This window comes from Bubalus kerabau, chromosome 23 (assembly GCF_029407905.1).
Source record: "Bubalus kerabau isolate K-KA32 ecotype Philippines breed swamp buffalo chromosome 23, PCC_UOA_SB_1v2, whole genome shotgun sequence".
NCBI lineage: Eukaryota > Metazoa > Chordata > Mammalia > Artiodactyla > Bovidae > Bubalus > Bubalus kerabau.
Window position 1 is genome coordinate 2,534,466 of NC_073646.1, and position 24,522 is coordinate 2,558,987.

The 24,522-nt window shown below is 62.5% G+C and overlaps 3 protein-coding genes across 22 annotated transcripts in view; 2 read left to right on the plus strand and 1 right to left on the minus strand.

The window, feature by feature from the left end:
- Positions 1-4,350: 4,350 nt before the first annotated feature.
- On the plus strand, positions 4,351-15,755 carry NHERF2 (NHERF family PDZ scaffold protein 2). Of its 3 annotated transcripts, XM_055562327.1 has the most exons (7): positions 4,351-4,725; positions 7,017-7,217; positions 12,038-12,217; positions 13,536-13,689; positions 13,767-13,810; positions 14,181-14,243; positions 14,477-15,749. In XM_055562327.1, the coding sequence occupies exons 1-7, from the start codon at positions 4,513-4,515 to the stop codon at positions 14,633-14,635; spliced, it is 1,014 nt and encodes a 337-aa protein (XP_055418302.1). In that variant the 5' UTR covers positions 4,351-4,512; the 3' UTR covers positions 14,636-15,749. The 3 variants fall into 3 exon arrangements, with proteins under 3 accessions (XP_055418302.1, XP_055418303.1, XP_055418304.1); XM_055562328.1 differs by lacking the exon at positions 14,181-14,243 and having other exon boundaries at positions 14,477-15,753; XM_055562329.1 differs by lacking the exons at positions 4,351-4,725; positions 7,017-7,217 and adding an exon at positions 8,104-9,726 and having other exon boundaries at positions 14,477-15,755.
- A 322-nt stretch (positions 15,756-16,077) lies between these two features.
- On the minus strand, positions 16,078-22,088 carry NTHL1 (nth like DNA glycosylase 1). 6 transcript variants are annotated; one of them, XM_055562330.1, is made up of 6 exons: positions 21,922-22,088; positions 20,665-20,903; positions 19,980-20,109; positions 18,989-19,172; positions 16,390-16,495; positions 16,078-16,302 (listed from the first exon to the last, which is right to left on the minus strand). In XM_055562330.1, exons 1-6 carry the CDS (start codon positions 22,037-22,039, stop codon positions 16,111-16,113), a joined length of 969 nt encoding a protein of 322 aa, XP_055418305.1. In that variant the 5' UTR covers positions 22,040-22,088; the 3' UTR covers positions 16,078-16,110. The 6 variants fall into 6 exon arrangements, with proteins under 6 accessions (XP_055418305.1, XP_055418306.1, XP_055418307.1 ...); XM_055562331.1 differs by having other exon boundaries at positions 18,989-19,148; positions 21,922-22,086; XM_055562332.1 differs by having other exon boundaries at positions 19,980-20,150; positions 21,922-22,086.
- A 68-nt stretch (positions 22,089-22,156) lies between these two features.
- The window catches only part of TSC2 (TSC complex subunit 2), a 30,904-nt gene continuing 28,538 nt past the window's right edge, over positions 22,157-24,522 (plus strand). For all 13 annotated transcript variants that reach the window (XR_008707652.1, XM_055562317.1, XM_055562315.1 and 10 more), the window contains exons 1-3: positions 22,157-22,296; positions 22,839-23,005; positions 24,307-24,393. Coding sequence is in view for 12 of the 13 variants with exons in the window: in XM_055562317.1 (XP_055418292.1) it covers positions 22,868-23,005; positions 24,307-24,393 (225 nt within the window). In the remaining variant the exon portion in view is untranslated. The remainder of the gene's footprint in view (positions 22,297-22,838; positions 23,006-24,306; positions 24,394-24,522) is intronic.

Below are 24,522 nucleotides of genomic sequence, written 5' to 3' on the forward strand. Positions count from 1 at the left end.
CAAAAGCCTCTCATCTACTGGGTGCACCTTTCTCCCACATGGCCTGCTAGTGTGGGTAGTACTCTGTTTGATTCCACCCTTCCAATTCTTATGGCTCCCTGAGTCCACTCAGTTTTTTTTTCCGTCTAGGATCTGCACTGGGGGAAGTCGCAGACCACTCAGGTCAACCTACTGCCCCACCCCCCCCAAAGTTCTTGTCCCTGCTCTTCACTGAACATGGGTGTCCTGACCTTGTTACTACCTCCAGTGCAGTACACCTTAAGGGCTCCCACCACTCATGAAACGGAATTCCCACTCTGAGGCCGGGCCCTGTTCTCCTCTCATTCCTCTCTCCCCTCCCCACACAGTCTGCAGGAACTCCTGGAAGATTTCAGAGTGGCCCTGTGGCCCCCTCTGCCTGAGCACTCCAGGGCCCCAGGCCAGGTTATATGCCTCTCCTGGGGGCTGCCCCAGCCCTGCATGTCCCCTCGCTAAGGTACACAAATCTGCTTCCCTGGGTCTCAGCGATGCCTCCCCGGTGCTCACCAGGGCCTGACGCCAAGTGTCCTGTGAATGTTTGGGTCACTTAGTGAGGGGCTAGATTTCATGTTGCCTGGAGAAGACGCCCAAGCAGAGCCCATGGGGAGCTCGGCAGAGGCCCTCCTTCTCTGTCTACCATCCCCAGGGCGGCCCTATGCTCCAGCAGTGCTCACAGCGCTAGGGCGCGGGCCTCACCCGAATCTCCCATCGGGCAAGGCTGGAGCCGTCAGAGCCAGAAGGGTGGGACCTTGGGCAGCTCCCTGGACGCTGCAATCCTACACAGGGCCGGCAGGAGGCGCTGCGCGGCTGCGCTCCTGGGCTGCAGGCGCGGTCCGAGCCTCCGGCGACGGGCGGGGCTGGGGCGGGGGATGGGCGGGGCTGGGGCGGATGGTGGGCGGGGCTGGGGCGAATGGTGGGCGGGAAGAGAACCGGGTAGGCGAGGCAGGCCTCCGGGGCGTCCCCCGCCGAGGGTTTTGGGCGCCTCCGACCTCATCGGTCCTCCGACCTCTCGGTTCTCTCCTTCTCTTCCCGGTCCTCCTGTTCTCATCTCTTCCCGTTGCGCTGGTCCCTCCTGCTCCCCTCTGGGGTTCTGAAGAGAGGCCTGGCGAGGGCTGAAGGAAGGGGTTGTGAGCGAGGCCTGGTCATCCCGCGAGGCCCTTAATGCCCATTAGGGAGGCAGCGCCGGCCCGAGAAGCGCAGGCCCGTTAGCCGGGCGTCAGACTAATGGCGGCCCCCACCCCCCACATACCCTCAGCCCTCCCCTCTGGCAGTGACAAGGCCTCTGCCCACAGGCATGCCCCAGAGTCTCTGCCCAGGCCCAGGCTCTGCCCCATCTCCCCAGGGAGGTAGGTTCAGAGGTCAGAGGGAACCCCTTTCCCCGAAACAGGAGCACAGGACAGTCCCAGCCCAGGTCGATCAGGGGAGAGAAGGACTGGAAGGTCTGTAGTACCTCCTGTCCCTCTGTCGCACCCCAGCATGCCTACATGGCACAAGTGGGTGAGTGCACCAGTGTGAGAGGGTGGGCATGACCCAGACCTCTGCTCAGCTGCACCTGACTGCCTGCCCGCCCCTCTGGCTCACCACCCCAGCCCCAGCCCCAGCCCAGCACCAGCGACACAGCTTCCAGCCCAAACACCTCAGGGCACGCTTCCAGGCCACCTCCCAGGCTTCTCCCTTTCCCTGGCGGCCTGGCCTCTCTCGTCTCACACTCCCGCAGAGAGAGGCTAAAGGAAGAGGCCTGGGCGAGTTTTCCAGAGAGCTGCTCAGAACCATTTTCACCTTCCCTGTGCCTCTCCTTCCTGCTCCCCCTTCTGAGTTGGTCCCTGCAGGTAGTGTGTGTGTGTGTGTGTGTGTGTGTGTGTGTACGTACACACACACACACACACACGCACGCACGCGCATGATCAGTCATGTCCAGCTTTTGGCGAAACCAAGGAATGTAGCCCGTCAGGCTCTTCTGTCCATGGGATTTCCCAAGGAAGAATACTGGAGTGGGTTGCCATTTCCTTCCCCAGGGAATCTTCCCAACCCAGGGATCCAACATAAGTCTCTTGTGTCTCCTGCACTGGCAGGCGGATCCTTTACCACTAGAGCCCCCCGGGAAGCCCCTGCAGGTAGTAGCTGCTGCATTTATTCTGAAGCTGCTACCCACTCACTTTGCTGCCAGTTCTGATGTCGTCTTTGTTACTCTGTTAACCTTTCTTGGTACTTCCTTGGCTTTTCTTTAGCTTTGGGGCCGCCTTTGTGATTCTGGGAGGCAGTGTTCCTGGCCCCTGGCTGTGAGCACATCCCCTGCTTATTCCACCCTCCAGGGGTGCTCTGTCCCCATCCATCTTCACTCACAGGCTGAGTCCTAGGCTGCAGGTTGATCTGAGAGCGTCTGCTCTGTAGAAGAGGAAGAGGTCTCCAAGCATCCTGACCCAAGGGACCAGGGAATCCTACCTTCCCTACCCCTTGGTCTGGGGGGTCTCCAATCCAGCCACCTCCCTCGACTATGGTATGGCCTCAGAGCATACCTGGCAGGTCCTGGGTTGCTATAGGGTGACCCCTAAGCCCCACCTGCACTGGGGGGTGGGATGGTAGATTGTGGACCCCCACTGTCCATACTCATCCTCATGGACTCCAGGCACTGTAGTACCAGGTTGGGTCCAGGGAGGCCAGTCAAAGGCCAGACAGGCAGACTGTGGACAGACAGATGGACAGATGGAGGTGGCTAGTCAGGCAGGAGCTTACAGCAGCATAAGCGAGGAACTCAGAGGTGGGGGTGGGGGAGCAGCCTTGCTGTTGCAGCCTAAGTGGCTTTTATGGGCAGCAGCTCGGGTGTGGACACCCAAGGGGCTGTGGCCCAGGAGGCTGCCTAGCGGCGGGCCGTGCTTAGCCAAGGCGAGGAGCCCAGGCTGAAGGCACTGGTGAGGGAAGAAGGAGCGGCAAGGACTGGGCCTGAGCGAGCCTGCTTGTGCCCTCATGGGGAACTGTCTGGGCTGGTTGTGCCTGACACCTGGGGGCCAGGTAGGTTCAGGGGGCTGAGCAGGGCTGGGAGGGGTAGGTTGAGGGTGAGCCTGCAGCTCAGCTGGCTTCCTGTATGGGTGACTGAGAAAGCTGGAGAGTGTGGGCTTGGAATTGCACCCCCCATCCCCGAACCCTGCATGGGTCTCTTCCTTCTCCAGACCTGTTTCCTGTAAAATGGCCTGAGCCCTCGAGGGTTGTTCCGGGTAGCATGTACTCAGAGAGACACACGAAGAATAAGCAGTTGTCCATCGGTTGGGAGAAGGGGGCATTCATTCTGGGGGAGGTGGAGGGAGGGGAGGGGAGGATGGGCTCGGGGGCAGGAGGGTCTAGCTGGCACCCAAGCCATCAGCGCATTTCATCCCAGGTCTAGAGGAGGGGGGCAAAGACCCTTTCCTTCCAGCCAGACAAGTGCATGTCATTCCCTCACCCTTTGCAGTCACCCAGCGGGCCTGGGGTGGGCAGGGACAGGAGTGAGGGTCCTGGTAGAGGGAGGGGCTGGTAGGAGGAATATTTACTGGTCCAGCACAGCACAGATGGGCACGGACACTCCTGGAGAGGGCCAGGAAGTCACTCAGCCTGGCCTCCAGGATATAGGGAGGGGCCGCTGCCTGGTCAGTTTCAATCCCCTCTTTTTGCCTCCGGGACCATCCTGGCACTTGGTGATGGGTACGGGAGGGATCCTGATAGAGGAACGGGGCATGGGAGAAGGGAGGGGGCTTCCCGAGGAGGGTGGGCAGAGCCATGGCCCTTGTTCTTACCCTGTGGCCCCTGGGTGGGGGTCCTTCAGCCTAAGGACCGTTTCTCCGGCCCTTCTCCCACCTCCGGGGCCTGCCTCCATTCCTGTGCTGTTCATTTAGTAGGTGCGTGGTACTAGTGGTAAAGAACCCACCCGCCAATGCAGCAGACATGAGATACGGGTTCGATCCCTGGGTCGGGAAGATCCCCTGGAGAAGGAAATGGCAATTAACTCCAGTATTCTTGCCTGGGGAATCCCATGGACAGAGGAGCCTGGCAGACTACAGTCCACGGGGTCGCAAAGAGTTGGGCACGACTGAAGCAACTCAGCACTTACCCAGTGTTACTGGCATAGGAAGCAAAGGCACTGGCGCTAAGGAGGCTGCCCAGAATGGGGGCTAGACATAGGGGTCGTGGTGATTCGGGGGGTGCCCTGGCCCTGCAGTCTCCCTCCCGGACTCCCTGGGCTGGCGGGGCCCGAGGCAGGGGAATGGCCAGGGTAGCTTGGACCCGGGGCGGGGGCGGCCGGGCGGAGGGGGCGGAGAAGGGGCGGGCGCGGGGGCGGTGCCGCAGCCAGAGCCCGAGCCCGAACCGGAGGCGACGGGAGCCGAGCCGAGCTGGAGCCTCCGAGGCCGCCACCGGGTCCTCAGCGACGCCGCCGCCTCCGCGCCGCCCCCGCGCCCCTGCCCGCCCTGCGACGGGCGTGAGCGCCGTGGCCAGCCCTTGGCCGGCCGGTGGGCAGCGGGCGCCATGGCCGCACCGGAGCCGCTGCGGCCGCGCTTGTGCCGCCTGGTGCGCGGCGAGCACGGCTACGGCTTCCACCTGCACGGGGAGAAGGGCCGCCGCGGGCAGTTCATCCGGCGCGTGGAGCCCGGTTCCCCGGCCGAGGCGGCCGCCCTGCGCGCCGGAGACCGGCTGGTCGAGGTCAACGGCGTCAACGTGGAGGGCGAGACGCACCACCAGGTGGGTGTCTGCGCTCCGCCACCGGCCCGCCGGCCCGCAGACCCGCCGCGCGCCCCCAACCCCGCAGCCCCAGCGCGCGTCCCTGCCCCGCGCGCCGGTAACCACCGGGCTCGGCGCTGCCTGCGCCCAGGCCTCCGTCCCTTCTCCGAGGCAGGAGGGGATCGCACAAGGGCCTCTGTGGGCTCCCGTGGAGAGGTGGGGGACGTGGCCCCCGAGGCCGTGGTAGCCGGCCTCCTTCCGCGCCTCCTCCACCCGGGTCGGTCCTGCACCGAGGGGGGTGGATCCTGGCAAGGGAGGGGCCCGCACTGCGGCTCCTCCGGGTCTCAGCCCTCGCTCTTCGCTCTTGGTCTTGTTCCGGCGCAGGGCAGTGTGTGGAGGAGCTGGCACCTCGGGGGTCTCCGTGAGCCTGGGGACCCCGGTGCTTTTCTACCAGCGTGTATATATGTGCGTGTGTGAATGTGCAGGGCCCTCGAGTGCACCTGCCATGGATTTCACCTCGAGGGCACACCTGTGTGTGTGTGCATCAGTTGAGTGAGTGTGTGTGCTGGACTGTGTGCATGTGAGTATATAGGTTTGCACCCCTAGATGTGTGTGTGTACAGGTCTGCCTACCTGGAGGTGTGTGAACTGGGTTGTGTGTGTGTGGCTGCGTGTATGTGTGTCCTGGCTGTGTGTCTGCCGGCCGGGTTGTGTGTATCCTTCTGTGTGTGTCTGCAGCCTGGTGTACTAGTGTGTGTCCTGGCCCAGGGTGTCTGGATCCTGGTGGGAGTTGCTGCTGTGGGAGCTGTGGTAACATTCCTGTCCTCAGAGGCTGCTGGGCGGCCTGGCTGGAATCACAGGTCGCAGCCCCCTGCCTCTTGCAGTGGAAGATAAAGGCCAGAAGGAGGTTCTCTGTAGGTTCTAACCCCCAGGGGGTGTCCATCTCCCACTGACCAGGGACTCACATGGCTCGAGACCAGTCTTCTACCGCTTCTACTTAGGGTCTTCTGTGTCCCTCACCCCACCTTTTGTAGGACCAGCCCTGGGCCTTGAGAGTCATAAACTGGCTCTTGGTTGGGCTGGGGGCTGCCCTTTGCTTATATCCTTGGAGGTTTTGTGTTTCCCCCTGTCAGCTGTCCTTCTGTCGTTTACTCAGAGTGTCAGCTGGATGGACTGTGTGCTGAAGGAGGGTGAGGGTCAGGGCCGAGAGCTTAGACAGACAGGCCATGGGGAGGGCCCCGCCTCTGTTTAATCGTTGTCGCCACCTTTGCCCCAAGAGCGTGTCCCAGGCCTCCCGGGGTGCTTGTCTCTAGGAGCCTCACACACAGGACCCTGTGAGACCTTACTACTGTCTCGGCAGGGGGAAGGTACAGTTCCGGTTCCCATTTTACAGATGAGAAAACTGATGCTTGGAGATACTGGGTGACTCGTCCGTGTCCCACAGTCAGGAAGCATCAGGGTCCAGGGTTCCTGTGACTCTGGGGGTGATGGGGAGAGACAGGTGTAAAGGAGGGCTGGGGCAAAGACGGGCCTGGTTCAGACCCTCCTCTTTTGATAGCATCTACTGGGCCCCACCGGTCCTTCCCGAGGCCTTGGGAAGGGGTTGGGTGTTGCCCTCCCTACACCAATGCCCAGTGGGCACTGCCCTCCTGCAGGCACACACTGGCAGGTATGGCCTTGCACATGCTCTAGACACATCACAGACACTGTGTAACCACACCTACCCCTGCCCACATCTGCCTACAGCCTCTGAATCCCGCTTTCTGGGTTGTGGGTGTGCACCTGAGTAGGCGCCTTGCCACAGGACCCCAGGTGGTCTCCCTGCAGGTCTAGCAGGAACAGGTTCAAGGTTGTGGTCTGGAAGAGAACAGAAGGCCTAGAGGCAGAAGTTTAGACCGTGTTCCACTCCTCGGAAGACAGAGATAGGCACAGAGACCCCGAGCCTGGGACCCAGGAAGTCACTTCTCCCTTTCAAACCCAGACCTAGAGACACCTTGAATTAGAAGGCTGCAGGCCGCAGGCCATACACATGCACACACCCGCAGACTGAAAACCTGAAGCCCAGCTGAACACGGTCGTCACTTCCTGGGCCCTTGCAGCCTGGGCCCTGGTGCCTGCAGCCCCGGGAGAAGAGGGAGGCAACGGCTGGAGCTGGGGGTGGGGGGTGGGGCCAGCGGGCCTCTCGGTCCAGCCGCCCACCGCTGCCTGGGCTCATGGCCTGACTGCCGCCCTGGGCCAGCCTGGGGTGGGGCCGCTGCCCTTGTGCTGCCTGCAGTGCCGGCTGTGACCCGGTCCCACACCCGCCTACCCCAGGTGGTGCAGAGGATCAAGGCCGTGGAGGGGCAGACGCGCCTGCTGGTGGTGGACAAGGAGACGGACGAGGAGCTCCGCCGGCGGCAGCTGACCTGCACCGAGGAGATGGCCCGGCGAGGGCTGCCACCGGCCCACGACCCCTGGGAGCCGAAGCCAGACTGGGCGCGAACGGGCAGCCTCAGCTCCGAGGCCGCCCAGGAGGTACGGCGGGCTCTGCTCACAGCGACCACCCTGGCTGCATCCACACCACCGTCTCGTCCTCCGCTGCCCTCCGGGCCCCTTCTCCGCCCCTGCTGACAACCTGCTTGGCTACTTGAAGCCACCCTTTCTGCCCTCAGCCCGTGCTCTCAGCCCTTGTGGTCCAGCAGCCTGGCCTTGGTCCCCATCCCCGTCCAGGCCCTCTCCCCTGGGCTGCTCATCAGAGCTGCTGTCCCAGGAAGGACAGGTCACTTTGACGAGCCGCCCCCTCCCTGGCCTGGGGGCTGAGGGACCTGGGGAGGGACTGCTGGGATGTCCCAGGACTGAGCATGCTCAGTTCTGTGCCTGTGTGGGGTGTCTGTCTCTCTCTCCGTCCATATGAGGAGCCTGCTTGTGCTATGATGGCTGTGGAGGGGGCTGGCCCTCCTCTGTAGGGCTGAGAAGACTCTCCAGGCGGGGTCCTCAGCTCGGTGGTGGTCTGTGGGGCTGGGCCACCTGCCCCTGCTCGCTGCCCGCTTCGGATCAGAAAAGTCAGCTGGGAAGGAGCTGGGAGGTGATGTGGGGGCAGCCCAGTTCTGCCTCTCGCTGGGTAGCCAGGCCTGGCGGGGGTGGCCCTGTTGGGGCAGCACATAGAGCTCTCCTTCATGTCCTGCTACTTCCTTTTGTTTTTAAAAGAAAAAAAAAAAAACTCTTAAAGGAGGATTTAAGCCAAAGGGTTCCCCAGACCCCACTTTGAGAACCACTGGCCTAGGGCAGTTTCTGGGTGTCCAGGGGGCCCTGACACCTGCCGTTGCCTGGCTGTCTCCCTGGCAAGCTGCTGGGCCTGTGACCTGGGTGCCGGGGGGCTTCGGGCTTCCCCCCAAGGGCATTCCCAGTGGGGGGGAGGGGGGAGCCTGGGCACAGTCGTGGGCATGAACCCCTGCCACCCTTTTTGTTTTCTGTGGCTCGAGGGCAGGCTGAGGGTTGGTTAGGGCCACAGTGCCAAGTCCTGTAATCTGGACTTTGCCCCGGGGCCATTGAAGGCCACAGTAGGGGTTTAAGGGTTAGGTTTGTGGTTTCACGGGAGCCCTGGGACAGCATGCTGGCTGAGCTCCCCCCCACCTAAGAGCTGGAGCCTCCCTCCTTCCCAGGGCACCTCACCCCCAGGAGGAAGCGCCCTGGGCGTTTGTCCATTGACTTAGACACAAATGGCTGAGTTCACCTTCCTGTGGAAAAAGCTGCCCTCGGGTCTTATCTGGAGGATGGGGAGGCACCTTGTCCTTGGGTGGGACCTTCCCCCTCCACTATTTCAGGCTCTGGGGGCTGCAGGAAGCCCTAGGAGGGGTCTTCCGCTGGGTGTATTTTTAGAGGAACAAAGTGGGGCCCATCTGGCAGGTCCCTCCATGGTGGGGGCTGGCCTGGGGATGGGGCTCCAGGTCACGGGAGTCCCTGAGGACAGGGTCTCTCGGTTTCCACCTACCAGCGAGCTGTGATTTAATTGGCTGAGTTCAGAGCACGGGAAGGAGGGGCGGGGGCTCTTCGACCTCCACAAACCAGGCTTAGCTTCTGCCCCCGTGGGCCGTCAGGGAGCCTGCCTGGACAATGCTCGTATACAGGGCTGTCCTGGAGGGGCCCCGATGGCAGTGGGATCGGAGAACTGGGGAGAGATGGATGACGCGGCTTGCAGGACCAAGATGGTGGTTTGCCCTGTGGGAGGGAGGGCCCCTCTGGCTCTCGCAGCCTCAGTTTGCTCCCGTCCTGGGCACGGGTGCGGGAGGTTTGGGGGGGTGGCGCTGGTGTGGCGGGCCCTCCCTGCGGGGGCTGTCAGGTGTCAGTGGTGACTCAGCCCTGCTTCGGGCTGTGCTGGGGTGGCTGCAGCTGCACCGCAGCTGATCCCGATGGCGGTGATGGGGCCACCACCATCAGAGATGGGGCAGCGGGCGGTGCCAGCCGTGGGAGTGTGACAGGCCCCAGGCGCACCTCCCCTCACACCCAGTTCTGGAGGCCTTTGGGGGAGTAAAGCGACAGGGTCCTGCAGCGCGTGTAGGGCTTACAGGCAGGCTTTGGGGGGCCTCTGGTTCCTGTTCCCTGCCCTCCACCCCAAGCTGCAGCAGGACTGCCTCTTGTTCGGCGGCCAGGGTACCCTCCTTGGCCTCCTGGCCTCCCCAACCCTGGGTCCTGGGAGCAGGGCAGGGCCTCCCAGCAGTTTCCTTCCTTCCTTTCTTGGGACGGAAGCCTGGCTGGTAGGGGGCGCCGGGCTGGAGCCTGAGCAAGGGAGGGGGACTCAGTCACCACCCTGTTCCCCAAAGTGACTCAGCCCCGTGTCCCCACCCGTCCCTGGGGAGCCTGGGCCACAGTGGGAGGTGGATAAATGGGGTGGCAGGCCGCGCTGGCCCGAGAGCTCAGGCCACTCCAGCTGGACGCCCTGCCCGACGCTTCTGTCCTGACTCCCATGGCCCGCTCTGGGAATGCCGTGCCATCAGCCCCGGCCCCGGGAGCCCCTCCACAGAGCCCGTCTCGGGGGCTTGTGCAGGTCAGGCGGGTTGGGGGCAGGGTGGGCAGTGAGGTCACCAGCACCCAGCTCAAGTCTCTGGCACCCAGGCTTGGCAGAGGGGACCCTGGGCACCCTGGTGTGAGCAGGCTGGACCCTGAGCAACAATGGGGGCCTTTCTCTGCCTGGGCTGGTGAGTCACCATATGGGGGGGTGTAGAGCCTGGCTCCAAGAGTTACCCCCATGCCAGCCTCTTGGACTGGTCACAGGCAGGGCTGGGAGTCGAGCGCTTGTCCAGCTCAGGGGCAGTCTGTTTGGGACTGGGACTTGGAAGCCCAAGGGCCCAGCTGGGAGGCGGCAGGAAGAGCTCTGAGCCAGGCTGGAGCGAGGAATGCGAGCAATGCGCTGGGCCAGCCTGCACCCCCTCCCGGCCTGCTGCACTGGGCCTCCCCCAGGGCCTCCCTCTGGGTCCCCAGGCCACCGGCCTCATTCTTTGGCCACTGCAGCCCCCAGCCCGAGGGTCCAGTGCCGAGTCTGGTGCTCCTTGGACCCTGATCCTAACGCGGAGGGATGTGGGCCAGATGTTAGTGGCGGGAGATGGCTGTCCTGGGTCTAGGCAGGGAGATGGCCAGTGTGGTCTCGAACCGGAAATGACTGCATTCAGTCTGGTCTCATGGCCCCGGATGCCCCCTAGTCCTGCTTCCTGTTTGGGGGCCTTGAGAGACCTCGGCCTGGAACCAGCGTGGAGGGCGTGGGAAGAGCCCCCGGGGAGGGCTGTCTCTCACACCACGGGTCACCGCAGGGGTCTGTGGAGCCTGTTTGCGCGCCTGTGTTTGGATGTCTGGTCTCTGTGACCATGTGAGGCGCCTCGGCCATCTGGGCCCACGTCCACCTACCAGGTGTGGTCATGTCACACGTCCAGGGTCCCGCACAGCCCTGGCCAGCCTCGGAACCTGTGGTCTGACAGCCCGAGCCTGAGAGTCGCCTCAGAGCCACACACCTGTGCTTGCAGGTGTGTTTGGAGAGGGCCCAGTCTGTGGGGTCCTGGAGAACCCGGGTGTCTGCCCGGCCGATCCCCTGGAGGACGGAGGAGCAGCAGCCCCAACCCCTGGAATTTCTGGGGCAGATGGTGGCCTGCAGCAGGGGTCCCCGGGGGTCTTTGGGGATCAGGGATGCTTTGGGGATCAGGGATGGGCGCCTGGAGGAGGGGCTCAGGCTGGACCAGAAGGTGTTCCCCACTGGTAGGAAGGCCCAGATGCTGGAGCAAGGTACCATCCTGTAAGGAAGGGCACTCTTGGTTCCACAGCAGGGTGGCCACAGTCAGATTTGGGGGGTTTGGGGTGAGCTTGGAGGCCTGGAGGCTAGCTCTCCCAGGTATGGCCCCCCACCTGGCCCAGTGTCCCTGGCCACACACAGGGAGGTGGAAGGCCAGGCCCCGGTGAGCACCCCCGCCCCGCAGAGTCTCACCTGCATGCACACTTGAGCCCCAAGTGCTGGGGAAACCTGAGCTGCTGGCCGCCTGCTCCCTCCGGCCACCGCCATGTTAGACTGAGCGTCGCGGCCGCTGGCCACTCAGTGCTGATCACTGCCTCAGGCCCCGGCGGGGTGGGGGTCCTGGGGTGTGGCCCCTGCCTGCACGGCCCCCTGCACCCCCTGGCCCAGAGCCCTACTGCAGGATGCCAGAGGTAAATGGAGGCAGGGCCCTGGGGTGTGGGTGGGCACCCTCAGGGCACCAGGAGCCCCCGGGGCCGAAGGGGCAGGTGGGAGGCAGGCCCCCTGCTCGCCCACTGGGCTCCAGCGTGTGGGGGTGGGGGGCTGCTCCAGCTGCCCTGGTATGTGAAGGCAAACACAGCTGCAGCCGCTGCCACCAGCCCCAGGGAGACCTGTGGGAGTGTAAACAAAGCTGGAGCCCTACACCAGCAGACCCACACTTGGGGTGCGGGTGTAAACAACAGGCGGGGCTGCCCTCCTGGAGCAGAGACGCGGGGCAGCTCACCTCGCCTGCTCCCTCCTTGGCTCGGGTCTGCGCCCAGCCCTAGCCTCGACCCAGTGAATTCTCCCAACCCCGCCGTAAGGCCTTTGATCCCATCACAGGTCCACTGGGGGTTTGGAAACTAAGCCTTTGTTCAGGATCCCAAAGTTGGATCATCGCTGGTGGCCTAAGCCCCCCTCACGCCCCAGAATGGGTCTCTGAGACGCGGGGCTGTGGTCAGGTGGGGGTATGAGGCCGAGTGCTGCCTTGGCACCCAGCGAGGCGTGGGGTGGGTGTGGGCTGGAGGCCTCGGGGGTCAGCATCTCTCAGGTGGGAGGAGGTCAGAGCTGGAACCTCACCAGGTGTCCCTGACGCCTGCAGGATGCCAACGGGCCCCTGAGGGAGCTGCGCCCAAGGCTCTGCCACCTACGGAAGGGTCCCCAGGGCTACGGGTTTAACCTGCACAGTGACAAGTCCCGGCCCGGACAGTACATCCGCTCGGTGGACCCCGGCTCCCCCGCCGCCCACTCTGGCCTCCGTGCCCAGGACCGACTCATAGAGGTACCCACCACTGGGGCTGCGGGGAGCGGGCTGTCCCGCGTGTACACAGCTGCACCTGTGTCCTGCTGTGCGTGCCTCTGTGTGTCTGTGCCTGAGTACTTCCGTGTGTGTGTGTGTACGCCTACGTGTCTGTGTATCCGTGTCCATGTGTGTATGTGTCTGTGCCTGCGTGCTGTGTGTCCATGTGTATCTATCTGTGTGTGTCTGCACCTGCATCCCTGTAGGTGTGTCTGTGTGTATCTGTGTCTGCACCTGTGTGCCTGTAGGCGTGTCTGTGTGTGTGCATGCACACCTGTGTCCATGCGTATCTGTGTCTGCATCTGCGTGCCTGTAGGCGTGTGTGTGTGTGTGTCTGCACCTGCATGCCTGTAGGTGTGTCCGTGTGTATCTATTTGTGTGTGTGCGCCTGCAGGCCTGTGTGTCCATGTGTACGTATCTGTGTGTGTGTCTGCACCTGCGTGCCTGTAGGTGTGTCCATGTGTATCTACCTATCTGCACCTGCGTGCCTGTAGGCGTGTCTGTGTGTATCTGTGTGTCTGCACCTGCGTGCCTGTAGGTGTGTCCGTGTCTGTGTGTGTGTGCGCGCGCATGTCTGTGCGCCTGTATGTGTCCCTGTTTATCTGTCTGCACCTGCATCCCTGTAGGTGTGTCTGTATCTGTGTCTGCACCTGTGTGCCTGTAGGCGTGTCCGTGTGTGTGCACGCACGCCTGTGTCCATGTGTATCTGTGTGTCTGCACCTGCGTGCCTGTAAGCGTGTCTGTGTGTGTGTGTCTGCACCTGCGTGCCTGTAGGTGTGTCCGTGTGTATCTATTTGTGTGTGTGCGCCTGCAGGCCTGTGTGTCCATGTGTACGTATCTGTGTGTGTGTCTGCACTTGCATGCCTGTAGGTGTGTCTGTGTCTGTGCGTGTGTGCCTGTATGTGTCCGCGTGTATGTGTGTGTGTGTCTGCACCTGCGTGCCTGTGTCTTATCTGTGTGCGCGCTCCTGTGTGCCTGTATGTGTCCATGTGTGTGTGCACTTGCATGCCTGTAGGTGTGTCTGTATGTGTGTGTGTGCGCCTGTATGTGTCCGCGTATATCTATCTGTGTGTCTGCACCTGTGTGCCTGTAGGTGTGTCCATGTGTATCTATCCACGTCTGTGTGTCTGGGCACCGGGTCCTCTGCAGGAGGGAGATTCTGGGAACCTGAGCTGGTGCTCCTCTTGCTGCTGCGGCTGGTGATGACACTGATGAATATTTGATGCCACACCTGGCTGGGTGGCTTGGGGGGCTGGTGGGGACCTTCCCCCAGGCAGCACTGAGCCTGTGCTGGCGGCAGGTGAACGGGCAGAATGTGGAGGGGTTGCGCCATGCGGAGGTGGTCGCCAGCATCAAGGCGCGGGAGGATGAGGCCCAGCTGCTGGTGGTGGACCCCGAGACGGATGAACACTTCAAGCGGCTGCAGGTCACACCCACCGAGGAGCATGTGGAAGGTGGGTGGCTGCCCTGGGGCCCAGGGCTGGAGGGAAGCATCGGGGGCTGAGTGGTCAGTTACACACTGTCCCCACAGGTCCACTGCCATCGCCGGTCACCAACGGGACCAGCTCGGCCCAGGTGAGAGGGTGGGAGCAGACAGAGTGGGCTCGGGGACCACAGGGGCACCTCTGGGAGCCCCTCCTGAGACCTCGGTCCTGGTGTCACGCAGTCGTGACACTGAGCCTGGCCCTGTTACTCCCAGCTTTAAGGCCCCTTGGGTCCGGTCCGAGCCCAGCCGCACCCCACCCCACAGGGCACTTGGGCACTTCCAGGTTGCAGTAGAGGCTCAGTGCCATTGCCAGATGCAGGAGTAAATGCAGCTCTGGTGTGTGCACGTGTGTGTGCACACATGTGTGTCCGCACACATGTGTGTCCATGTGTGCACGTATGTGTGCACAGAGTCTCCTGGGCGGGCCCCTGAAGCCACACCTTACCCTTGGTTTCCCAGCTCAATGGTGGCTCCGTGTGCTCGTCCCGAAGTGACCTGCCCGGCTTAGACAAGGACACTGAGGTAGTGGGTGCCCCTCCACCTCCAGTACTGCTGCTCACATGCTGGGGGGCTTGAGGCCTTGGGGGCGGGCATCTGTGGAGCTGTCAGCCTGAGCCGTGAGGCCGCCACCTCTAGGAAGCCCCCCTGGTCCTGCTGCCAGGTGGCCTCTGGCGCAAGCTCCCTGGGAAGGGCCACCTGCCTGGGGGCTGGGGCCCAGGGCTCACTGGACACCCACCCACCATGTCCGCCCCTAGGATGGCAGCACGTGGAAGCGAGACCCTTTTCAGGAGAGCGGCCTTCACCTGAGCCCCACAGCAGCTGAGGCCAAGGAGAAGGCGAGAGCCACCAGGGTCAACAAGCGGGCACCACAGATGGACTGGAACCGGAAGCGTGAGATCTTCAGCAACTTCTGAGCCCCCTGCCTGCTCCCCGCCGGCTCCTCCCCACAGGCCTGGGCCTTGCCCTTTGGACTGCCCAGAGCTCCCCATGTCCTGGTGGACTGGAGGGGGCATCCTTCCCCCCTAAGCTGGGGTGGTCCCACCACCACCTGTGGGGTGTTAGGGGAGTGTGGCCACAAGATGGGCAGAGGGAGCTCCTGAGATGTGAGAGACCCAGAGAGACAGTGAGGGGCAGGGGGAGAAAGGGGGAAGGCGAGGGCCGGGGGGAGGGGCGGTGGTGACCCGCAGGCTGGCCGCCGTGCTGACTGCCTGGGCCTGCTGACTTACAGGAATTTGTTTTTGCTTTTTTCCAGAAAGATCTCTAGCTCCACATATGTTTCCACTTAATAGCAGAGCCCCGCCCCCACCCCCTCAGGACATGCTCTCTAAATACTTGCAATAAAACAAACCTTTCTCTGCACACCATTTCCCCCTACCCTCTCAGCAGCAGCCATCCCAAGTGGGAGTCCCAGGGACAAGGCTGGGGGCTCGCAGGCTTCAGGGCAGGGGCCGTGGGAGCTGCCCTCTGCCCTTTCCTGGGGTGGGCGGTCTGAGGATGGAGGCCCCGTGCCCCTGAGGAGGGCACCTCTGGACAGGCCCCTCATGCCTGCAGGGCAGCCCCCAGGAAGTATCTCAGGCTCCGGGCTCGGCCCCTGCCAGGAGCCTCCCTGGAGGAAGCCCCATCTGCCTTCCCTCTGCCCAGATCCCGACCCACCGACCGACATCGCTGTCTGCCCTACAAGCCATAGCGCATGCGCGCCCTCAGAATAAACAGGCCTTCCTTGGACTCTGGCTGTCTGTCCTTCCTGAGCCTGCATGTCGGAGGCTGGGGGGGCCATGTTCCAGGCAGGGAGGCGGCAGCCCACAGTGCCCCAAGACCCAGCTGAGGCACACAGCCCCCTTCCTAAGCCTTCGCTCCCCAGATACATCTGCCTGGCCCCTCCCAGTGCACTGGGGACCCCTGTGCCTCGGAGCCCTGCCCTCCTGTCCCCAGACTGGGCCCCGGCCCCCTGCAGGAGCATGCAGGTCAGGCCTCTGCGCTGTGTTGGCCTGCCTGGACCTGCTGGCATCCCAGGATGAGGCCAGGTGGCTGTGTAAATACTGGGGGCAGGGCCTTGAGGCGGGGGCCGGGCTCTTGGGGGGCACAAGTTCAGGAGGGGGCGTGTTCCCAGGTCCCCAGCCAGCTGCTGAGGGAGGCAGCCGGCGTCCCCTGAGGGCTTCCAGACAGCTGGCTGCAGCTGGCTCCCACGGCCCCCGCCCCCGCCCCAGCACGCAGCCCAGATTGTCACATCCCCATCCCAGCCTCCCAGGCCGCCCTGTTCCAGACACATGTAAGCATGGGTGTGCACACAGCTCACGCGTGTGCTTTCCAGCCTGCCCCTTGCCCCCGCCCCGGTACAACTCAGCCAGACCCTAACTACAAACAACCCCCAAGCTTTATTATAAACAGGCTACAGCTCCCCAGCAAAGGCACAGACAGACAGTGGCCAGAGTGGCGCCGGGCAGAGGCCCCAGGCCCTCAGAGTCCCCGTGCAGCTGGGCACAGGGCCCGGTTGAGGCAGGCCTGGCAGCGTGGGTGGACAGGCAGGCAAGTCTGCTGGCCGAAGCCCACCAGCAGGCCGTTGATTTCGCTCCACAGTTCCCTGTGGGGGTGGGAGTCATCAGTGCGGAGGGAGGGAGGGAGCCCACCTGAGGGAGCCCGCCCCACCTCACCATGGTGGTGGGCACACCTGGGCAGCCACTCCTCCAGAGCCCTTCGGGTTTCCTCTGGGGACTTGGTTGCCTTCTTGGTCCACCTGAGTCGGTTGGCGATTCTGTGCACATGTGTGTCCACTGCTGCTTGGAAACGGGGCAGGGTGAGCACTCGGCAGGCTTACTGGGCCAGACTGCCCATCCCTGCTCGTGGCTCCCAATGTGGGTGGGTGGGGGGTCCCCGTGGCCCCTCCCCTGACCCCCCCAGCTTCTGAGGAGAGCCCAGAACTGCACAGGCCTGACAGAGGGTCGCCTGGGCCTGTGGCTGGGCAGGGGCTGGAGCCCGACCCAGAAGTGTTGGCCTTCTACACGGGGTGCAGGCAGCAGTGCCTCCTGGCACTGGCCGTGGGTGCCAGGCTGGATGGCAGCAACTAGGCCCGCAGAGACAGCACCTGCCACTGCACCGTCAGGGATGGAGCGGCGAGCGCGGCCAGGACAGCTGCAGCTGCCGTCCACCTGGCCGCAGCCCCTGCTCCCCTGACCGGCCACGGCGGCTGGGCTGGAACACCTGTTCAGTGGGGCCTCCTCCCCACGTCGTGTCTGCCCAAGAGAAAGCAAGAAAGTGTGTTCCTGCAGCAGCTCACTTTTCTGCTGCTGCTGCTGCTGCTAAGTCGCGTCAGTCGTGTCCAACTCTGTGTGACCCCAGAGACGGCAGCCCACCAGGCTCCCCTGTCCCTGGGATTCTCCAGGCAAGAACACTGGAGTGGGTTGCCATTGCCTTCTCCAATGCATGAAAGTGAAAAGTGAAAGTGAAGTCGCTCAGTTGTGTCTGACTCCTAGCGACCCCATGGACTGCAGCCTACCAGGCTCCTCCGTCCATGGGATTTGCCAGGCAAGAGTACTCTGCTGCTGCTGCTGCTAAGTCGCTTCAGTTGTGTCCGACTCTGTGCGACCCCAGAGACGGCAGCCCACCAGGCTCTGCTGTCCCTGGGATTCTCCAGGCAAGAACACTGGAGTGGGTTGCCATTTCCTTCTCCAATGCATGAAAGTGAAAAGTGAAAGTGAAGTCGCTCAGTCGTGTCCGACTCCTAGCGACCCCATGGACTGCAGTCTACCAGGCTCCTCTGTTCATGGGATTTGCCAGGCAGGCGTACTCTCTGCTGCTAGCTGCCTGGAAAAAGGCTCAGCCCTCCCCCAACAGCTGTGACAGGCATCCCGGGGGCTCAGGGAGAGCAGGTAAATGGAGAAGTCACACCCTGGGGTCACCAAGGCTCAGCTGCTTTCTCTGTAACATGGAGGTAACCACTCCCTTAAGTTACCCAGGGCTGCACCGCACTGTGAGCCCCCTGCGGGGCTGGTCCAAGAGGGCTCTGCACCTCTGGGCCACTAACGGGAGCAAATGATTCCCCCACTTTGTAGCCCAGTTCAGAGAGGCCAAGTGCCTCGCCCAGGGTCACCTGGTTAGGAGGGTGCACCGCCCCAGCCAGGGTCGCCCTGGAGCTGGCCGGGTCCACAGACAACCGCGAACCACACAGTTCTCACACTCTGCCGGTCCAGCTGAGGGTGGGCCCTCCCCCACAGACCCGCCCGCCCGCTCCTGGACACGGGTAGCCGAGGACAGCCGCCAGGAGAAGCTCGAGTGTCTGCTGAGCGGCTGCCAGCCGCGGGAGCCCAGTGGGGGTGGGGGGCTCTGCCCTGGCTGGGCTCCTGTACTCAGGGCTTCTGGGCTCCCGTACTCAGGGCTTCTGAGCTCCTGCCTGGGGTGGGGTGTGGGGGGGCGTAGCCCTCTTCCTCCCATGGGCAGTGCAAGGAAGGGGTTCCCAGCCCAGGGGCAGGCTGCACCAGCCACAGGAGCCCTGGGGCATTCCCGATCGCCTCTCTTGGCTCCTCTGCACAAGCCCCTGAGAAGCACCAGGGTGGAGGCACACGACGGGTTATGGGTCAAGGCCTGGTTCCCAGGCTGACTAGGCCTGTGCCGTGAGGCCTCGGAAGCCCCAACCCACTGGGCAAAGATCTGAAGCGGCCATCCCACCCCAACGCTGGGGTCTGTCTCCACTTGGAGCTCCTCCAAGGCCAGGATGCGCCACAAGGACCCAGGAGAGGATTCCAGGAAGGGCCGCCCCCACCCCCTGGGGTCCCATCTCCTGTCTGTCCATGTGCATCCCAGAGCCTCATGCTCTGGCCTCTCCCCTGCCCCACGGCTCTGCAGACGCTGTTCCTTCTGCCCGGAGCGCACTTCCTCCTCTTGGCCTGGCCAGCCCACCTCACCACTCAGCTCTTGGATGATTTATCACCTCCTTAGGAAGTCCTCCAGACTCCCCAGACCAGGCTGGCTCCAGAGGTGCCCTGCATGCCCCGTCAGCATTTCTACCCTCGAGTGAGGAGCTGTCTGATGTCTCTCTCACTCACACGGCACAGTCCCGAGCTGGCCACGGGCCTCTCCTGGGGCTCAGCCCACCACACGTGCTGGGCAAACAGGAGCTCCTCCAGTCAGTACCCGTCTCTGGGTGGGGCGGCCTTGCTCCTGACCCTTTGGGCTGAGTTGTGAACGAGACCTGAGCTGGGGACGTGGGGAACCTCGACAGCAGCCAGCAAGCCTGGAACCAGCCACTCCCGCCTCACGTGCGCTCCACTCACCAATGCCTGACACTGTGCCCCAGGCCACCGCCATGGCCAAGTGTGCCATCTTGGGCCCGACGCCAGGCAGCGCCACCAGCTCTGCCACGGAGGCTGGGATGTCCCCATCGTAACGCTGCTGCAGGATTGCACTGGTCTGCTTGATGTACTTCACCTTGCTCTGAAAGATTGCAGGGCGTGAGCCCTGGAAATCAGGGGTATCTCCTGACTGGGGAGGATGAAGCACAGAGAAGACCCCCAGGTGCCCAGAGCTACCCATCACCGGTCCAGGACACACTCAGAGGCACCTGTTTGTCAAGGGCAGCAGGAAGGACAAGGGAGGCCCAGTGCAGGCCTACCTCCCACCTGCCTGGGCCCCAGGACAAGTGTGTGGGGTCTGGTTTGAGTCCCCCTGCCCCATCACTCTCCACGGGAGACCAAGCAGGCTAAGAAGGGCCGGCCATGTCAGCAGCTGGGCTCCACAGCACCTGGACCTTCAGGAAGGAAGGCTGGAGACTGGGGCTCCCTCGCCTGCCTCCAGGCCAGCAGGGCAGTTCCCATCCTGGGTCTGAGTGGACAGGGCTATTTAAAACCCATCTGACAAACTGCAGCCCAAGCCAGTGCCAAGGGGAAACAGCCCCGCCCACCCGCCACCCTGCACTCCCTGCCGCTGCTCCCGAGGGGAGGGGCCGTGCACTCCAGGGAGGCTCCAAGTCAACAAAGGGCTAAGTGGGTGGGCAGCCTTAGCGAGGAAGGGAAGGGCCAGGAGGCTGGGCGGGGAGGGGGAGGAAGGAAGGGGTGGGCTGCAAACAGGAAAGGCCAAGGAGCTCTGGGGTCTGGACTGAGGCCCCACCGCCCAGCCCTCTGTGGGCTGGTCAGAGAGGCAAGGGCAGGATGGGGCTCCAGGGGAAACTCACAGCCAGGGATGCCCACCCCCCGCAGCTGCTCAGCCTCCTTGACATCTTTGCAAGCCAGTGGCGCCCCCAGGCCTGCTGGCCACAGGCTGGCTCACCCTCCAGAAGCCCACGGGATAGATGAGCGCGCCCAGAGTGCTGTCGTCCGTCTGCAGGATGCTGTCCACCGTCAGGCCCCGGGCCCGTAGCCGCTGCATGGCACCTGCTGTCACCTGGTCCTTGGTCTGGCTGGAGAGCATCAGGGACAGCAGCACCTGGTACCTCCGCACCTGCTTGCACAGGGACAGGCACCAGGGTGGTGGCGGGTCCTGGGTGCTCACCATGGGCCAGGCCCCAGCCAAGCCCTTTACTCATCTCCACGTGTCACCCCGGGCCTGGCCAAGGGGGTGTGTGTGGTGTCTGGCTTAGGTCTGTTTTTCCACTTAGGAAGAAAATAACCGCAGGTGCTTTGTAAGATCACTGTGAGGCTTACAGAACCGCACCTGGCGTGACGCCAGTGCTCGACACTGCTCGGTTACGCTTGTTATTGTGATCGCTTCGCAAAGGATGCTGCAGTTCACTCCACGGACAAGCAAACTGAGGCCCTAGTCACAAGGCAGCAGACTTGGGACTGGAATCAGGTTGGTCTTAGGACCAGGCTCTGGGCCAGTGAAGTATAAGGAACTCCCTCTCTGAGCCAATGTTACCCAACACCCCTGCTGTGCCAGTTGTCCCTGCTAGAAGCCTGAGAGGAAGCGAGTGTCTTGTTCAGAAGAGGTCACCGGCAGATGGGTCCCTGCCTACCTTAGGGGATGCGCTGGGGTCAAAGCAGTGCTCAGCCCCCAGCTGGTCCACGGGCGCGTCCTTCGCGCTCCTCATGGTCCGGATGTTGTCCAGCTGCTGCCGCCAGTCCTGAGGCTGCCAGGATGGTGCCTGGAGACGCTCGGCCCCCTCGCCTCCCTCACCTTCTGAGGCCTCGTAGGCCACGCTCAGCCTTCGTGCCTTCCGCCGACGCTTCATGGGGCTGTAGCTTTTCCGCTCTTCTGCAAAAAGTGCCACTAGGTGTGGGCGCTGCCCTACCTGCCATCTCATCCCGTGTCGTTTGTTCACCAATCACCCAACAAACACCTGCTATAGCCAGGGGTGCACTGGCCTCTATGGCACATGTTCTGGGCCAGGTCAGCCTTCCTTATGGCGCTGGCCCTCTGGCTACGCCCACTGCCGCACATGAGGACGCTAGTGACGGCCTCCACCATGGCAGCCCCCGCTCTACTCTCGACGCTGTCAGAGAGAGTTTTCTAAAAATCTGGATTAAGTCGTGTGACTTCCTGTTGGAAATCTTTCATTGGTTTTTCTCTTTGCTCGTGAAGAACTCCAAACTGCCCTGGCATCAAAGCTCCTGCCCACTGTGCCTGTGCCCCTGCCATGCTTCTTGCCCAGTGTGTCATCCTGTCTGTCTGGGCTTACCCCTGGGGGCTTTGGGTGTCTGTGAGAATCCTCCTCTGGCCAATCCTGCAGACATCCAGGCAGGACAAGGGGCAGGGGCCCTGTCATCCTCACTTATCGCTGAGTCCCAAAGTAAGCCCTCAATAAGGAAACATGTAGGTCTCTAGCACAGATGTAAATGGTAAGGAAAAGCAAACCGTTTTCCATTTTCTCTCAGAGGAACCCTCTAGCAGGGGCAGAAAACATCAGGCTGGGACCTCTGAGCTGGAAGCAGTTCTCAGGACAGGGCCAGTGCGCCTCGCAGTCAGCCTGGCGCAAGTGGCGTACCCTAGGGCATGCTAGTGGGGCTGGGAGGACTTTCTTGAACAGGATGTAGGCGAAGGAGATGGGAATGTACGAACTTAGCCCCTGTCTGCTGGGAACCGAGCTCAAGGCGGGAACTCACGGCCCGCCCCGCTGTCCCCCGACGTGCAGCCCAGGAGCTGGCTCGAGGCTGCTGGGTACCAGCCCTCGCGGCGCGGAGCCCTCACGTGCGACCGGGACCCCAGCCTCCAGTCCTTTGCAGGTTCCCTTCCCCGCCTCTCCTCCTGTGCCCCACCTCGGGCGCGGCGCTACCTGCAGCCGCCTCTCCGCTCCGGAGCGGCGCGGCCTTCTCCCCACCCCGCCTCAGGCTGGCCCCAGTCCCCCGGCTCCGGGCGCGGGTCACCACCATCCTCACTCCCGCCGCGTTCATGGCGGATTCCTGCGGACTACACTTCCCGGCTGCCCCTGCGCCCTTCCCACGTGACCAGGCCCTCGCCCGGCCTTCCGGCCAGAGAGCGGCCCAGGACTACGTCTCCCAGCAAGCGCTGCGGCGGCCCTCGGCGCCCTCCCACGACCGGAAGTTCGGGTCGCGCTTCCGGCGGCGGCCTGGGGCCGGGGGTGTGCTGGGTTCTCCGCCCCGGGACAGCCCGGCGCGCGGCGGGCGGGGCGAGTGGTGCGGAGCGAGTGGTGAGTGGCTCGCGGCGTCCGGGCCGCTGGCGCCGGCTCGGCCCGCAGGGTGGCCAGCCCCGACTGGGCGGCGGGGGACGCTTGCCCCTCCAGGCCTGCTCCGCGCTGAGGCGGTGGGGGCGGACCCCGCGGTGTCGCGCCCGGCCCTCGGGCGCGCCCACCTCAGGCTGACCCTGGAGCTCCAAGCATTCCTTGGCTTTAAGTCCAAGGCGGGTGCGGGGGAGGGGGGGGGTGGTTCCTGCTCCTGGCGTCCCCCCGACAGACCTCCCCGACACGGGGCGAAGAGAGACGGCAGACGTCGGGGCTCCCTGGACGCCGCGGTGGCCGCCCCCGGGGCCCCTCCCTCACCGCACGCACTGAGTTAGAAGGCGCGGGCCGACGGCTGGGGGGCCCTTCACGGGTTTATTTCTGGCCGGGACCACCTGGCTGTGGTGGAGGTCTCCCGGGGGCTGCGGGAGGAAGAAAGGTCGTGCCCACCGGGAACCTAGGGTTCGCGGGCGGGCAGAGCCGTCCCTGAGGTCTCTGCCTGATTCTCGGCACAGAGGAGTCCTCTGGTGCGTCCTTGCCCAGCATGGCTAAGCCAGCAAGCAAAGATTCAGGCTTGAAGGAGAAGTTCAAGATTCTTTTGGGACTGGGGACTCCACGGCCAAATCCCAGGTCTGCAGAGGGCAAACAGACTGAGTTTATCATCACCGCGGAAATCCTGAAAGTGAGTGAGCTGCCTGGGTCTTCTCTGCTGAATGGGAGGTGCAGGGAAGGCTGAGTTTGACCTGTCACCCCGTTCTGTGGGGCTGCTGTCCCCAGCACCATGGTGGTGATGGTTTTCCTCTGTAGATTCAGGAAGTCAGGATCTTGGGGACTTGGTCCAGCACACTGGAGTTAGTATTCGATGTTGATGTTAAGAAAATCTGTTTCACTAGATGTGACCAGAATACCACGGTCTCCTCAGGTGGTTAGGATTATGCCCAGGTGTAACTGATAATTTGAGAGTTCTTGGGAGAACCCTTTTGCGTGTGTTGGAATCTCCCAGCACATGCCTACTCAATGCTTTGCCCATACATAGTGTTGAATTTTTGCGCTTTTAAAGTTTCCTGTCCAGAAACATGGAGAAGGCAATGAATGGCACCCCCACCCGACTCCAGTACTCTTGCCTGGAAAATCCCATGGACGGAGGAGCCTGGTGGGCTGCGGTCCATGGGGTCGCTAAGAGTCAGACACGACTGAGCGACTTCACTTTCACTTTTCACTTTCATGCATTGGAGAAGGAAATGGCAACCCACTCCAGTGTTCTTGGCTGGAGAATCCCAGGGACGGGGGAGCTTGGTGGGCTGCCATCTATGGGGTCGCACAGAGTCGGACACGACTGAAGCAACTTAGCAGCAGTCAAGAAACAACCACATGCTCATCAGTTGGTGAAGGTGTCAGCAAAATGTGATAGATACATCCATAGGACGGAGAGACTGTTATTTGCCCAAAAAAAAGGAATGAAGCACTGATAACGTGCAAAAGCATGGATGAGCTTTGAAAACATTCCAAGCGAAAGAAGCCAATCACAAAGGCTCACATTAATGTATGATTCCGTAAATATGAAGTGTCTAGAATAAGCAAACCCATAGAGACAGAGTAGATTAGCCTTTGCCAGGGCTTGGGGTGGGTGAGGAGGGGTTGGGGAGTGAAGATTCCTTTTGAAGTGATGAAAATGTTCTGGAATTAGTGGACCTGGTTGCAAGTACTGAATATACTAAAAGCTGAATTATACACTTTAAAGTCATTATAACGGTGAGTTTCATATGTGAGTATTTTTTAAGTGAAAAAAAGTGTAGCTATGAAAAAAAAAAGTTCTTGCTCCCTTAAGGTGGGAGTGGTCAACTGGTGATTCCTGGTTTCAAGAAGTCTGCTGTAGGTTTCCAGTGTTGGTAAGACAGGGCAGTTCTTAGACTGCCCTGTGATTCGCAGGTAAGGAGACCTGGTGCCTGAGCCGGGACCCCCTTTCCTTCTCTCTGTCTCTAGGAGCTGAGTGTTGAATGTGGCCTCAATAATCGCATCCGGGTGATAGGGCAGATCTGTGAGGTTGCCAGAACGAAGAAATTCGAAGAGGTAGGTGTGTCTCGGGTGGGTGACTGGACAGATTTATGTGAGCTGCGCTAGAGCCTGATTTGGCTTTTTCTAGGAGCAGGGCTGACAGCTGACGTCGCTAAGGAACTGTCGCACACCATTTGAGGAATT

What these genes read in the sequence shown, in the direction of transcription:
- NHERF2 (XM_055562327.1), top strand. Translation starts at nt 4,513, where the DNA reads ATGGCCGCACCGGAGCCGCTGCGGCCGCGCTTGTGCCGCCTGGTGCGC. An exon ending in CCCAGGACCGACTCATAGAG is followed by an intron (nt 12,218 to 13,535) that starts GTACCCACCACT and finishes TGCTGGCGGCAG; the next exon opens with GTGAACGGGCAGAATGTGGA. An exon ending in ACGGGACCAGCTCGGCCCAG is followed by an intron (nt 13,811 to 14,180) that starts GTGAGAGGGTGG and finishes TTGGTTTCCCAG; the next exon opens with CTCAATGGTGGCTCCGTGTG.
- NTHL1 (XM_055562330.1), bottom strand. Translation starts at nt 22,039, where the DNA reads ATGAACGCGGCGGGAGTGAGGATGGTGGTGACCCGCGCCCGGAGCCGG. An exon ending in GGGCACAGTGTCAGGCATTG is followed by an intron (nt 16,496 to 18,988) that starts GTGAGTGGAGCG and finishes GTTTCCAAGCAG; the next exon opens with CAGTGGACACACATGTGCAC. An exon ending in CTGGAGGAGTGGCTGCCCAG is followed by an intron (nt 16,303 to 16,389) that starts GTGTGCCCACCA and finishes CCACCCCCACAG; the next exon opens with GGAACTGTGGAGCGAAATCA.